Source organism: Ranitomeya imitator, chromosome 6, assembly GCF_032444005.1.
Source record: "Ranitomeya imitator isolate aRanImi1 chromosome 6, aRanImi1.pri, whole genome shotgun sequence".
NCBI lineage: Eukaryota > Metazoa > Chordata > Amphibia > Anura > Dendrobatidae > Ranitomeya > Ranitomeya imitator.
In genome coordinates this window covers 39,257,318-39,274,000 of record NC_091287.1, presented here as the reverse complement: position 1 = coordinate 39,274,000, position 16,683 = coordinate 39,257,318, and the positions used below count along the sequence as shown (strand labels likewise).

Below are 16,683 nucleotides of genomic sequence, written 5' to 3'. Positions count from 1 at the left end.
TCACATATTGGGTTGTGGGAGTCTCCACTGGTTTAGCAGTAGTGATGAGCCACCCCCCTAGTGTTCGAGTTCGGTTCGTCGAATTGGGGCGTGTTTGACGAATGTTCGTCGAACGTTCGACGAACACCGTTGAACCCCATTGAAACCAATGGCAGGCAAACACATACAAACACATAGAAAACACCTTAAAAGGTGTCCAAAAGCTGACAAACTGCTCAGAAGACACAACAAACACATGAAAAAATATAGCCATGCGAAAAGAAAAGAGGTGGAGGAGTAAAAGGAGGAGGAGACACAGATATAGGGATATCATGCCCTTCTAAGATCAAGAAAGGCTGGAGAAAAAATTTACTGGGTTAGATGCAGTAAAAATTTAAATACACAGGCGGTGTAGTTAGCATCAAAGGCGGGCTACTCCGTTGACGTGCAGACACTGCTCCTAGGCCCAAAACAATTTACTGGGTTAGATGCAGTAAAAATTTAGATACACAGGCGGTGTAGTTAGCTTCACAGGCGGGCAACTCCGCTGACATGCAGACACTGCTCCTAGGCCCAAAACAATTTACTGGGTTAGATGCAGTAAAAATTTAGATACACAAGCGGTGTAGTTAGCTTCACAGGCGGGCTACTCCACTGATGTGCAGACACTGCTCCTAGGCCCAAAACTATTTACTGGGTTAGATGCAGTAAAAATTTAGATACACAGGCAGTGTAGTTAACTTCACAGGTGGGCTACTCCGCTGATGTGCAGACACTGCTCCTAGGCCCAAATGATTTACTGGGTTAGTTGCAATAAAAATTTAGCTACACAGGTGGTGTAGTTAGCTTCACAGGCAGGCTACTCAGATGACTACTAGACAATGCTACTAGCCCAAAAGGATTGGCTGAGCTAGATTACACCAAATGCTGTAACAAACACTTACACAGCACTGACACAGACCTGCCTGGCAAACAGTGCTATGAACTGCTGTAACCTACCCTGAAAAGGGCTGATATTACAACTAGTCCCGACTCCCTAAACCTATCTCTTAGAAAATTCGCTCTCAAAAAAACACTCTTTGTCTGTATTGCGCCCACAGCAGCAGCGGTGCCGTCTAAGCTGCAGCAGTGAGGAAATGGTGGCGATGGGGGAAATGGCTGGTTCTTATAGGGCAAGGACATGTGACATACACAGCCAATGACACATGCCCTTGTGTGCATCACATGCACATTGCTGTGTGTGTGCACTGCTGATAGGCTGAGAGACTGCACCACCCCACTGTAAATGCGGGAAAGAAAAAAAAATGGAGATCGGCGTTATTTCAGCACAGATCTATCACCCGCCCACTATACAACAGTCTATTAACAATGATAAACAGTTTTAATGTGCAAATCAAGCTAGGGAACGAACAGTTATCGAACAGAAACTCGAACAGCCGAATTTTAAGCAAATTGTTTGAGTTCAACTAACGACTCGAACACTGCCCAAAACAGCTCGAATTTGAGATTGGCGAACAGTTCAACTCGAACACCGCTCTTCTCTGTTTAGCACCTCAGGGGCTCTGCAAATAGGACATGGTGGCCGAAACCCAATCAAGCAAACTATGTACCAAATGGTTGATCCTTCTCTTCTGAGTCCTGCCATGAGCAGATACAATAGTTTATGGCTATATATAGGGCACTATTATTAAGAGCAATTAAGTAAGAAGTTACCGAGTACTTTTTTCATTTATTACATCTTGTTAAAATTACAGTAAAAAACATTTGAACTAAAACTCTAAATCACAAAAGAAGACTAGATGGCCCACACAGAGATAAGCTAACAAAAGTAGGGCAGGTAATAGAAGAATATTAGCAAACTGATGGGAACAGTTAGGACATATGAAAGGGGGTGAAATTATTAGTGGAAAATCTCTTTAACTTGATTTTCCCAGTTGGGTTGCTGTGTTACAGAAAAAAATGGAATAATATGAATATCTGGAAAAAAATACTAATAAATTTACATTTCTCATCCACATTCTTTAATGTGTAAATTGTCTCTTGAGCGAGGAAGAGGACTTGAACTCTAGTGCCACCTATTGGACGTAGAAATCCTAAAAGTCAGTATGGACCCTTTAACGAGCCTTGCTACATGACTTAGGATAAAAGCCAAACCAGATAGACAGCGGAATGTAAGTATGTAGTGTTTGTTTTTTTTTACTTTTACGCTGGTAACCAGGTTAAACATCGGGTTACTAAGCGCAGCCCTGCGCTTAGTTACCCGATGTTTACCCTGGTTACCAGTGAAGACATCGCTGAATCGGTGTCACACACGCCGATTCAGCGATGTCTGCGGGAGATCCAGCGACGAAATAAAGTTCTGGCCTTTCTGCAGCGACCAACGATCTCCCAGCAGGATCCTGATCGCTGCTGCCTGTCAAACACAACGATATCGCTATCCAAGACGCTGCAACGTCACAGATCGCTAGCGATATTGTTCAGTGTGACGGTACCTTAAGGTATGTCACTTTAGATTCCATTCTTTAATGTGCACATGCTTTAAATTCTATGAAACACGAGAGAGTTGAAGATAAGAATTGAATATATTAAAAAAATAAATAAAAGGAAGTATTAAAAATATGGAGAACATGGTATTCATGCAGCTGCTATATTAAATCACTCACCTACACGCCCTTTTTTCCTGGGAATTTCTTTCCTATAAATAACTTTGCTTCCCATCAGACATATTGTTATAATTAAGAGCATTTTGCTCGAAACACGTAGACTAGATATCTGGACACCAAATGCCATGATTTTATTTTTTTCCCCCAGTTTTTAATATTAATTTGAATAAATGTGAAGTTTTAATTTCTTTTGTTTAGATATAGCAGCTACTGGATGAACATCCTTTTCTCTTGCATATTCAAACCTAGGAACTGGCCTGGAGTTATCTGTTCACTGCTCCCTAACTGGCATTCCTCCTTCACTGGTGAGCTGATGATTTTTTACTTTTTTCCCTTTACTCGACACAATATTTTGATAAAAAAATGATGTCGAGCTAAAGTACACATATGATAAATGTTAATTAATAACTACCGTATTTTGTGTGATACAACTACTCGTTTTAAGAGCAGAAACATCAAAGGTTAAAAATTTAAAATTTAATTAATAATTGCTAACTATTCCAACTTTTTTGAAAATGTCATTTTTTTTTTAATAAGCTCGAAACAGGTCGACCTAAATTTATGGAAAATATGATGTATCACTAACAAGGTATTTCAGAATCTAATTAATAATTAAAAAATGATTTTCACTTAGAGTGATTTGAAAAATGTGACTGTATCCTAGTCATTAAGGAGTTAAAGACTGTATAATTCTACATTTCCTACACTGATATTTCGACTGAGGTCCGTATATCCACTAGTTTTTAAACTGTCAATCAAGGCACTATCTACTATTCTTTACTTTGGCACATGGACCAGACAGTTCACGTCTTTTCTGAAAACCAAGGCCCTGGCTGCTCTAAACTTTGGCAAGGCACCATTACTCAAATACATTGGTATTTATAATTTCTATGCAAGACTTCAGACGGAATTTTATGCAGATAACTTAATGAAAAAGTACAAGATAGAAGAAATAAAAGTGTTCAGTTAGTTGGATAGTTTTGTCTATTGCTTAGTGGCAATATTAGTGATATTTTCCAAAAGAGTTAGATTCATAGGATCCTCTGGGGAGTGTTTCGAGGCTGAACTGCAAAATTATACTGTGAACTCCGCCCCTTGGTAAAGACCATATAAATAGTCACTAAACAAAAAGGACCATATCTCTAGATTAAAAAAAAAAAAAAAACCCAGAAACAATACAGTATACTGAAAGGAGCAAGAGAAGGGAATAAGAGAAAAATCTTTCTGCTGTTGAATTGTTGACAGGTCCTATTTTAGATGAAAAAAAAAAACATGGAGGATATGACAATCTCACTTGTGGTTGAAGATGACCCTGCAACTAATTGTTATTGCTGGGACTCAATGCTACTGTCATTTTATTTTCCTTACAGAAACTAGGCTGAGGGCATATGGGCAATCCTTTTAAAGTTGGTAACAGTTCCAGGAATTGCTGCGATTTTTACGAAAATTTTCAAGTATTGTTTTTACATTTTAGTGTTACTTCAGAATATTTTGTAAGAGTGGGCCAGGGGCGTAGTCATGGCCGAGCACTCTGGTGTATCTGTGCCCTGGCCTCCTCTCACATGAAAACAGCATTCATCGACCAACATACCTGTGTCTTCTCTCACTGCGCCATCAGTGATACCACTGTAGTGCGGAGGCCTTTCTGCAACTGGTTTCGCAACGATTGAGACACAGTCCGGTTCAAATGGAACAAGTGAAACTTTACTTGAATTACTTGGCAGCACATTCTTGTCTGTAACAACATCAACAGCAAGCTCCATGCTGTTCTCATTCAGTTCTTTCCCTGCACTCAGTTCCACGTCCTGCAGTACATTACGGGGTAATAGCGCCTTAGGCGGTACCGCAGCATTCTCCCTGTTCAGACTTACTGTGATTGGGTATTCTCTAGTCTGTTTCGCCCCAGTTCTGAGAACGGCAACCCATGCAATAATCTGCCACATGTTGAACAATCTGCGACCTGTACTCTTTCAGACCGCTTCCTTTCTCCAGCTATGAACTACTGCAATCCTGCTGCTTGATACAATACTTCTGTCCTATAGACTCTGAATGGCTAAGCTTCTCTTCTTATAACGTTAAGTGGTTGCTGTGGTATCCTGGGCCTAGAGCCCATGTGGACTATTCAGGCACCCAGGCCCCTTCTGACTACCTAAGGGAAACGTTCCCACCTTACCACACAGTAGCCCCTCCTATGGTTAACTCTTTCCTACACTACACCCTAGTTGAAAGCCCTATACACTATAACGCCTCCACCTTATGGTCAGTCCAATAACTGCACTTACCCTATACACTATATATAGCAGCATTACAAGGGTATAACATTATACACATATCTACATTTAGCAAGACACAGTAATACACACACCAGTGCAGCAGTACCATTGTATAGAAATGGTAATACACTTAATCGTGTAGCAGTACTATTGTACTGTATATTAGCAAATATACATACCCTGGTAATATACAGCACCGCGACGAAAGAGAAAAGCAAAGGTATAACCGTAATATAGCATACCCCCTACAATTTCGTCAAATCTAAAAAAGGCAGCTCTACACCAGGATAATTCACAATTGTTTACTGCATTTTTAGGTTACAGGAAGCTCAGAATAAAGAATTTTAGAATCCCGTCATCTATCACGTCTTGTTTAGAAGCAACGAAAGACCTCATACCGCGTTAGTTAATATAACATAGAGCTAAGTACGCTCTTTTGTTGGCCTGTTAAGTGATTGCAACATGGAACAGCTCTGGAAATCCAACAAAAGAAACAGCAAAAATTATTCCTCTGTAATCCTTAAATGAGCTCAAGTGTATTATTGTATGTTATGTAATTGAAAATACATTTAAATCTCGCACATTACCAGCACAGGTCCTGGAAACAACAAACGTCAAGCCAAAGTCACATTCTTTGACTTATACTGGATATTTTCAGGGGAGTGAGATCTGTAACCAATGAAATGTGTTACCATGAGGCCACAATACCGGTAGGTTGGTGCGTGCTATTTTACCCACTTGACAACAATGCTACCACGATGTGGTCTAAGTATAACCCTGTGTTCACACCTGAATTTCTTTTAGTTCCGTTTCCATGCTCTAGGCCCACACAGACTCCAATGTATTCAATAAAACATCAAACAAACTCAATATAGTCAACGGACCTTCTGGAGCTTCAGCTGGAATTTCTAATTCAGTTTGGATGTATTTCCACAATAGATCAGTTTTCCACATTAATTACATTCTCTCTGTTTCGAAAACAGAACACAGCAACAGAACTCAAAATGGTGTGAACTGAACCTAAAACCATAAAATCCCGAAAGATGCAAAGGGTGCAGAGGAAGAAGTCACATCTGGGTCTCGGTGTCTAAAAACCATTCTGCTACACAAGACCCCAGTATTAGAAATATACTTGCCACTGTCTAAAGATGAGCATCTGGGAGGAGTACATAGAGTATTTACCGACAGAGTAACTTCCCATTTCTGAAGCCACGCACCTTCATACTCATTCCTTGTCTCCACATTCCTTGTTTCTTGACTCCTTTGATTAAGGAAAATCTCCCAGAATCACTGGTGTCCATGAGGTTTCAGGCAGACACCATGCTAAGGAGATTTGCTGACTCCTCTGGGACGGTTGACAAGTAGAGGCTTTGGCACAAATTTTGCATTGTGGCCCAAGATCTTCAAGTTGCTGCATGCCTCTGACCAGTGTTAAACTAGGGTGCCATAGGCCCACCATTAACAATGAGTATGGCCGCCCACTATTCAGCTATATTCAAATATTACACGACCCTCATTCATATACCTATGCTTCTGTAAGGGGGTGACCAGGGTCATCATGTGCCTCCCTTTCTTTGCACACTGTTCACATGATTACATGCGGCACTTTGTCGTTCACTAATGTTAGTGTAATGTTGTTGCATTGTTTATGTACTGTAATGGGATTTATTTGATGTGTGTTATGTATAGAAGTAGGGATAGAATGGAAGATAGCATGGGGCAATAGTGGGATTAGATTAGTGGGGCACATTAGAGATATGGAATAGGAGTATTAGTTTAGGTTTAGTTAACATAGGGATTTTCCAGTTGGGAGAGGCTACAGAGTAGTGCAGCATAGAGCAGGGGGATATAGGCAGGCACTTCCTGGTTGGAGTCAGTCAGGATACAGCAGCGAAAGGAGACAGTCTGCTAGCCATGGGGATAAGTCTGCTAAGGCAAGAAAGGGCCCCAGGCTGAATATCGTGCAGGCGGTGACTAGAAACCAACCCGAAGAGAATCCGGGGTCTACGACCGGGACAGGTAAAGCTGAGACGACGAGCCTGTCACCTTTTCCTAATGAAGCCGAAATAGGGGATGGTAGAAAACTGGTGGGCCTGACGGCACGGATGGGACATAGATTGTCCAGAAGCAGGACAGAGATAGTCTGGGAATGAGGCAGGGATTGCCAGAAGCGAGGCAGAGAGTGCCAGAAGCGAGGCAGGGACTGCTGGGAAGAATAGAGGTTGCCGGGAAAGCTGGAGACATGCCACTCTGTGTATACTGTGCTGCATATGTGATGGATACCCTACTGCTCAGTAAAGTTGAACTGTTGAAAAAGGAACATTGTCTCTGAAATGATTTGTGGAGCTCGTGGATGCGGAGAATTCAGAATAAAGACGAACAAGGAGTCCTAGAAGCCTCAGAGACCCAATTTCTCAACATGTCTGGCATTACATGAAAAGATGGATTTGCACAAGAAACATCCACAGAAGATCTGTGGGTTAGTTCTCCAAGATGTTTGGAACAACCTCCCTGCTGAATTCCTTCCAAAATTGTGTGCAAGTCTACTTAGGAGAATTGCTATTTTGGGGCTGTTTAGGCAAAAGGTGATATACTGATAGATTAATCCGAGAACTCAGACGATAATTCAATCAAAATAGATTTATTCATATGATAACCAGTCATACAAGATGCCAACGTTTCGGCCTAACGGCCTTTTTCAAGGCTCTTATCTGTATGATGGTAGCAAGAAAAAACTGGTCGGTGAACGGTATGGGGATACGGACACAGCCGCTGCAGGCCCAAGGCAAAAGGCGGTCACACCAAATGTTGCTGTGATTTATATTTCTCTTTTGTTCTCTAACTTTACATTGTTTTAATGAATACAAATGAGCTATTAACACTTTTAGATTTTGAAAGTTTCTTACACTGCATCATTTTTTCCACAACTGCTTAAAACTTTTGCACAGTAATGCATATTTACATGCCCACCTGTCTTGTAGATGAAATAATGAGAAAGGAAAGCTTGTTAATGAGAAAGAATCCATGAATTCCTCCAATCATGCCCAATATTTTCCATAAATATTGCTTTTCCTCTAAATACAGTTCCCCATCTTGTCCATGATGTTCATGTGAAATATTGTCATGAATGCCCAGAACCTGCAGAAAATGTAAAATTTAAGAAAACAAATAATGAAAATTCAATGATCTCTGTATTATAATAATATTAATGATAAATACCAGTATATACTGATAAAAATACCCAAAAGAAAAGGAAGCAAAAATGCCCAAATATCAAATAACATAGCAAATGTTATCAGCTAATGAGGACAATACTTGATAAAAGCAAAAAAAAAGGAATGTTATACATATAAAATGATCCCCTCTCTCCTTCCAGGTAGCCAAAATCACTTCAAAAAGACATTTATAATAATATTTTCACAGGTCTTTGTTTAGAATATAGAAGGTACAGTACCAATCTGTAAACCTCAAACAAACACAAGTAGACAAAGTGTCACGGGCTTAGTGCCTATACACAAAAGGTGCAGCGAAGTGTAAACCTGCTATTGCTAAAACAGCAATATTCCCAATAGTAGTCAAATCTAAAATGAAATGACAAGTAATTAGGAAAAACCTGCAAAATCTAGGAGGGCTGGGAGCGAGACTAAATGTGTGTTTCGCCTAAGCTTCTTCCAGGGGACGGAAAAAGCCACTGGCACAATTTTACTGAATCCCGCTGGAAGATGAATCTTCTCAAGCGCCGCATGTAGCAAGGAAGGCTCTGGTGTGAACTTTAGAAAATGAGACTGATACAGACACCAGAAGCAGACAGACGCCCCTGCTCACAGTCCCACCCCATGGACTGAAAGGGTTGTGATGGTGTGATATGCTATGTGGGTATCATTTTTGTGTATATTTCTATTTTACTTATTTTCATGGTGTTCTCTTGTAGGATGAGTTATTTGCGAACTGATGAATGGCTGTTGCTGCCATCTGATATCAGCCCCCACAGTACTGTATTGTGGTCTTCTCACAGGGTCAGTGAATAATCCTGTTTGCTAATATGCTAATGACATGTTGACCTAGCTTGTTGAAACAATGAGCCCCAGGGACCTTCCCCCTCCTGACCTGTGAATGAGGAGAGGGACTTGTAAATATCAGGGAGGTGAGACACAGATCAGTCCTGTGTGGAACTATGATGTGTTCACAGCATCTCAGAGAGAAAGAATAGTATATGGACTATGTTATCCTCTGTCTACTGGATTGTTGGACTTTTATCCTCTTACTGAATTGCATTCGTGTTCTGGACTATTTTATCCTTTGTGTGGTGGATCGTATATGGACCTTTCGTATTTTTGCCTTAATAAAGGTCTTGGGATTGTTCAGTCTTCGCTGACTCTGTTGATTGTGCGATACTGGAGAAAGACCCCGTGACAGGGTATTACACCCAAACTTCAAATGTGGATTAAACAACAACCAGGAATCGTATTTCTTGACTAAGGGCAGCGTATACATCGGACCAATGTTATTCAATGGGGCAGTACTGATGGACGATTTTTTTCACTGATAGAATCCGTCAGTGAAAAAACATTGCCGCGTGCCACAATTTCGGATGCCACTCACTGATTCAAGTCTATGGGTGCGTGGAAAACATCGGACTATACTCGGATGACATCTGAATGCAGTCCAATTCCTGAAAATGTTGATCTCCATCTTCTCCTCACCTGTGCTACAGTTCTGTCAGCCAAGGGAATCTGTTCGCACTCTGCTGACACTCTGGGCAAAGAGTTTAATCAGAATGTAATTTGCATAATCAGCCCGATTCTCTCAAATGAGGGAATCTATGGCCGTCTGACCTAAAGGTATCTATTGAATCTGTATAACAGTGCCATTATGGCCATGCCTTTACTTTGCAAAATAGTGAAGGCATATTCCCTTTAAACCATTTTTTTTTGTTAAAAGTATATATTTTTAAATGTTATTTTTATATTTCATATAACAATTTCTATTATAAAAATGTCAAAATCTTGCAAATTCTATACTCACACTTTATGTTCTTTACAGAATACATTTTAGGACTATCATTTTTGTTCACATACAAGACTATAATAACAGGTAACACCTCTATATATAGTAGATAATGCAAAATCCACCAAATACAATAAATGATGTCACAGCTCACCTCCTCCTCCTGTACAATGACTGATAACACCTCTATATACAGTAGATAACACAGGATCCACCATTCACAATAGGTGATGTCACAGCTCACCTCCTCCTCCTGTACAATGACTGATAACACCTCTACATACAGTAGATAACACAGGGTCCACCATTCACAATAGGTGATGTCACAGCTCACCTCCTCCTCCTGTACAATGACTGATAACACCTCTATGTACAGTAGATAACACAGGATCCATCATTCACAATAGGTTATGTCATAGCTCACCTCCTCCCCCTGTACAATGACTTATAACACCTCTATATACAGTAGTTAACACTGGATCCATCATTCACAATAGGTTATGTCTCAGCTCACCTCCTACCCCTGTACAATGACTGATAACACCTATATATACAGTAGATAACACAGGATCGATCCACCATTCACAATAGATGATGTCACAGCTCACCTCCTCCTCCTGTACAATGACTGATAACACCTCTATAAACAGTAGATAACACAGGATCCACCATTCACAATAGGTGATGTCACAGCTCACCTCCTCCTCCTGTACAATGACTGATAACACCTCTATATACAGTAGATAACACAGGATCCACCAAATACAATAAGTGATGTCACAGCTCACCTCCTCCTCCTCCTGTACAATGACTGATAACACCTCTATATACAGTAGATAACACAGGATCCACCATTCACAATAGCTGATATCACAGCTCACCTCCTCCTCCTGTACAATGACTGATAACACCTCTATATACAGTAGATAACACAGGATCCACCAAATACAATAAGTGATGTCACAGCTCACCTCCTCCTCCTCCTGTACAATGACTGATAACACCTCTATATACAGTAGATAACACAGGATCCACCATTCACAATAGGTGATGTCACAGCTCACCTCCTCCTCCTGTACAATGACTGATAACACCTCTATATACAGTAGATAACACAGGATCCACCAAATACAATAAGTGATGTCACAGCTCACCTCCTCCTCCTGTACAATGACTGATAACACCTCTACATACAGTAGATAACACAGGATCCACCATTCACAATAGGTGATGTCACAGCTCACCTCCTCCTCCTCCTGTACAATGACTGATAACACCTCTATGTACAGTAGATAGCACAGGATCCATCATTCACAATAGGTTATGTCACAGCTCACCTCCTCCCCCTGTACAATGACTGATAACACCTCTATATACAGTAGATAACACAGGATCCATCATTCACAATAGGTGATATCACAGCTCACCTCCTCCTCCTGTACAATGACTGATAACTCCACTATATACAGTAGATAACACAGGATCCACCATTCACAATAGCTGATATCACAGCTCACCTCCTCCTCCTGTACAATGACTGATAACACCTCTATATACAGTAGATAACACAGGATCCACCAAATACAATAAGTGATGTCACAGCTCACCTCCTCCTCCTCCTGTACAATGACTGATAACACCTCTATATACAGTAGATAACACAGGATCCACCATTCACAATAGGTGATGTCACAGCTCACCTCCTCCTCCTGTACAATGACTGATAACACCTCTATATACAGTAGATAACACAGGATCCACCATTTACAATAGGTGATGTCACAGCTCACCTCCTCTTGTACAATGACTGATAACACCTCTATATACAGTAGATAACACAGGATCCACCATTCACAATAGGTGATGTCACAGCTCACCTCCTCCTCCTGTACAATGACTGATAACACCTCTATATACAGTAGGTAACACAGGATCCACCATTCACAATAGGTGATGTCACAGCTCACCTCCTCCTCCTGTACAATGACTGATAACACCTCTATATACAGTAGATAACACAGGATCCACCATTTACAATAGGTGATGTCACAGCTCACCTCCTCCTCCTGTACAATGACTGATAACACCTCTATATACAGTAGATAACACAGGATCCACCAAATACAATAAGTGATGTCACAGCTCATTTAATGAGTGTGCAAAGGTCATTGAGAAGAGAGAGGCAAGAGGTGAGCTGTAACATCATTTATTGTGAGTGTGTTATCTGTATTTAGAGGTGGTACATGTCATTGTAATCCTGTCTATGATGATACTGAGACTTCTGAAAAGTATTCTGTAAGGAACAGAAAATATAAGTCTAAAATAGCTCCAGTGGCCAATGTAAGAAGTTACCTTTTTTTTTTATTCTTACAATTTGATAGGAAAAAAACATGATTTCATTAATAGCTTATTTTCTGACAATACATTCCCTTCAAAAAGTACCTGAGAGGCTGTCAGGGCCCCTCCACATCTTCCTCATTGCGTTGTAGTATGGCTGACTGCTTTGTTATCGTTCCTGTATACAGAAATCCGCTCCTCTCTGTCATCAAAATTCATCCCTTATTATCTCTGTGGCAGCCATTTAATTTTTCAATACTCTTCCCCCCAAATGTTCTCCCATAAGAATGTTAACTGTAATACGCAGTGGTGGACTTAGCACTGGAGCTATAAGGGGTCCCAGTAATTAGGGGGCCCATTTCTACCTGCAATGCAGGTGGAATTGTGCATTATCATGAGCCATTGGACTGGAAAGGGCCCAAATACTTCTCTTATCTGTGTCTGTCGGTGGCAATACTGATATGTCACTTCAATAAATGGAAAATAAATAGTGATAACTAAGCATACATGCCTGGATAAGGTGTCATCTGAGCATGCTCATGCGCTAACCGCGTGTCTTCGGCGTGCTCGAATAATATGCTCGAGTCCCCGCGGCTGCATGTCTCTTGGCTGTTAGACAGCCTGCCTGTTAGGCAATTCCTGTACGTGTTGCGGCTGTTGAACAGCTATGAGACATGCAGCCGCGAGAGCACGAACATATTTTTCAATCACTGTTAGCAACCGAGCATGCTCAGATAACACCTTATCCGACCACGTTCGCTCATCGCTAAAAATAAAGCTTACCTGAGGAATCAGATGCAACAAAGCATCCCCCGAGAGAGTCCCCACGGCCAGCCCCACGAAAAGCTGTAAGATGAGTTTATAGCTCTCTTCGCAAGAACTGAATATGATGAGAGTAGCTCCAAACATGGATCCGACTGTCAGGAGTAAAACCGCTATTGTGCTGTATCCATACCCTTCACAACAACACAGGGAAAACTAGGATAGTACAAAAAACCAAAACCAAAAATGCAAACTAATCACTGAGTAGACGATATAGTCGGAGACTCACTTTCCAGGGTGGTGGGAGGTGGGAGCTGGGTACTTGTGAAGTCCTGTACTGGGCATGTGCAGGAGAGCAGCTGATGGATTATTGCTGGACTCATCTGTTTAAACTGTTCCCGAGAAATCGGGGATCGGCTATTTTGTAGAACAATTTTCACCAGTTCAAATGCAGAAAAGCAATGATGGCTCTAAAATAAGAATGAAAGCAGCTTAAAAAAATGAAATACAACTAGTTAACGTCTTAAAAAATAAGATCCCCTCACCATGATCGGATTGGGGTATGTTCACACATTGATTATGTGGAGCAGAAAAATAGGCTGCAAATTTGCTGCAAATACTGATGTGTTGGCAGGAAAAACGCAGCATAAAATGGAATTTTGTTGCGTGTTTGAAACTTTTTTGCAAGCTTTCCTGATGAAGAGCTAACGAAACGTGCGTCGGGGCGGTGGGAACGCTGCAGGCAGCAGGTGATACCTGCATGTAAGTCTTGATATGGCTATTTAAGTCTCCCCTTTGCTGTTTATATGGTATGGAAAGTTTAACTATTTGATTCCAGCTTCTCCCTAGGGATTACCCTACATTTTAACTACATGATGCATGCTGCTGTTGTTTATTCACCTCCTGCATTTGCCCATGTTCCCTTGCATGTGAATCTAGTAGCGTCCATTTATTAGATTTCCTTTTTCATGTATGTCTTAAATTTTTAATTATAAAAATCATTTTTTTAAAGGGGCATATATACTCCATAGGTTTATCTACTTTCTGTGCGTAGTTCTAAGAATTGATATGTTGTAGATTTAAATCTGTTGAAAATCTGCAAGGAAAAAAAATAAGCAATGTGTGTATGAGACTTCAGGAATCGTATTCACTTTGCTGAAATCAGGAAACCTTCAGGTTTTGTGACAAATGTGCGCAGAAAAAAATGCAAAAGAAAAGTGACAAAATCGCAATGTGTGCACATACCCCTAGAGTCCTTCATTCTAAAGGCTCTAGGGCAGTGATGGTGAAACTTTTAGAGACTGAGTACCCAAACTGCAACCCAAAACCCACTTATTTGTTCAAAAGTGCCAACATACCAATTTAACATGAATAATGAGGTTTTAGTTTAGAAAAAAACAACTAATGCAGAGAGCAGGCAAGGGGAAATGAGAGTGTGCCAAGAGTGTGCAAAGCAGTCATCAAAGCAAAAGGTGGCTACTTTGAAGAACCTAGAATATAAGATATAATTTCAGTTGTTTTACACTTTTTTGTTTAGTATATAATTCCACATGTGCTAATTCATAGTTTTGATGCCTTCAGTGTGAAAGTACAATTTTCATAGTCATGAAAATACAGAAAAATCTTTAAATGAGAAGGTGTGTCCAAACTTTTGGTCTGCACTGTACATCACTCCTATACGCTCCTACATTTTTCATGACAGCCCTGCTGGGTTGGTTATTCAGTTGATTGCCCTATACATGCAAATTGCCTCTTCTGAGAAAAAGAGGACTTAAACTCTATAGCGCCACCTGTTGGAAGTAGCGATCCTACAAGTCACAATTGCCCTATACAAAAATTATAAAATCAATTTTTTTCATCGTTCCCTGCTCTCCACCACTGTTTCCGTTGACTATTTACAGGCAGCGTTGGAGATGTCAAGACTACAACACACATCATTTCAACAGCCAATCACTGGCTCGGTGGTGATGCAGATATAGATGGAAAGAGCCCAGGGATTGACTGTCATGGTCCCATGCACTGTGCTCATGATGTCACCAATGCGGCTTGTAAACAATTAATAGGAACGGCAGCAGGAAAGGAGCACTAAAGCAAGGCATAGTAAGTACTGCTGATTTTATTATTTTTAGATAGGGAGCTGGTGTCACTCACTGCTTCTATCTCCGTCCTCTACCAATGTCTTTCACAGATGCTGGGGAGAAAGAAGCAGAGTGCTGGTGCTGCGCTCACCTCTCCCACAGAGTCTATCACCTAAGATCCAGAATGTAAAAAAACTAGTGAGTAACTGCAGCGCTGCCCTCTGGATGACGTATTGTTCCAGGAGGAAAGATGGACGCTGCGGGTAGCGAGTGCAGCCCTAGCTTCCTGTGATGTCACGTTTGAGACTCCTCTAAAACAAAATGTTGCAGGAAGTGCAGTTAAAAAAACACATTTAGCTAGATAAGGAAAAGTGTAGAATGTAATGTAATAAAACAAATTACAAAAGTAGTTAGGATGCGAGGATAGATTTTTAGAAAATACATGTAAGGTGCCGGACCTCCCCTTTAAGCTCTAAAACCTTGGGCACACACAGAAACCAGAAGGATCTTATAGCAAACAAAAAATCAGAACGGGACCTCAAATTCATGAACATTTTTTAATTGGAGAATAGATCGATATTCTCTCATTGACATGACTTTGACCCCATTCTCCATTGGTAACTTCTAACACAGTTCAGAGTATTCATACATTACCGTGCGCCATCCGGCTGAATGACCCTGACTCTCAGGTATATTATTCTGAACTCCTTCAGGCTTTTCATTATCGTACATCGCTTTCATTGCTGGAACAGGTAATGGCTCATGATTTGTTCCTGGGATTACAAGACTTCGCTGCCTTCTCCTGTGATTATGATCAGTCTTGATACAGGTCAGTGCTGCTTTCAGTCTTCCCATGAGTTCATCTATTTCTGATATATGATCAAACATAAGAGATCACTATTTGTATTATTCGGAGGACCACCGAGCATGCTCGAGAAATCTCGAGTAACGAGTATATTCGCTCATCACTAATCTTAATCATTACATGTAGGTTTCTTATAAAGTCCCATTGTCCCTACTGTATAATAACCAGCCCCATTACTTCCTGTGCATAACATCCGACCCCTCATCCCTGATTTATAACATCAGGCCCATTGACCCCCAGTGTGTAAATCCGACCCCTCTCCATGCCGTCTGTCTTTACTAATGTGTGATAAAATGGCTGGTGGTAAAGAGCTCACTGATAACAGAGTGGTCCTAATACAGGCGTTACATTTCTTCCTCTTAAATCTTCCCCCATCACCTGTGAGTAATATTATTGAGAAGTGGAAGAAACCGAAGCAACTCAGCCCCAAAATGGAGACCCCATGATGTTCCATCCCCTGAAGGGGCAGACATGTCCTGTTACCGCATAAAAAGTGACCAGTATTTTTTCAAATTTGATTAAAAAAAAGTAAATAAAAAGAGTAAAAGCAAAGAGGTGGCCATTATTATAACTAACACAAACTTCTTATTCAAATTTGTTCCTCCTAGAAGTTGGTTAATGGAGAAAGCGATGTAAATTGGGGTGTATATTAAAAACATTTGAACAACCTTTTTTCAGCATCCGCTTCAGTATTCCGTGGCAGCGAAACAATGGCTGTG

General features: G+C 40.7%; 1 protein-coding gene across 1 annotated transcript in view; it reads right to left on the bottom strand.

The window, feature by feature from the left end:
* SLC39A12 (solute carrier family 39 member 12) overlaps positions 1-16,683 on the bottom strand; it is a 57,834-nt gene that overhangs the window by 30,240 nt on the left and 10,911 nt on the right. Inside the window, exons 4-7 of the mRNA XM_069729516.1 lie at positions 15,754-15,968; positions 13,311-13,491; positions 13,043-13,215; positions 7,886-8,053 (exon numbers count right to left, since the gene is read on the bottom strand). Coding sequence (XP_069585617.1) covers positions 7,886-8,053; positions 13,043-13,215; positions 13,311-13,491; positions 15,754-15,968 — 737 coding nt within the window. The remainder of the gene's footprint in view (positions 1-7,885; positions 8,054-13,042; positions 13,216-13,310; positions 13,492-15,753; positions 15,969-16,683) is intronic.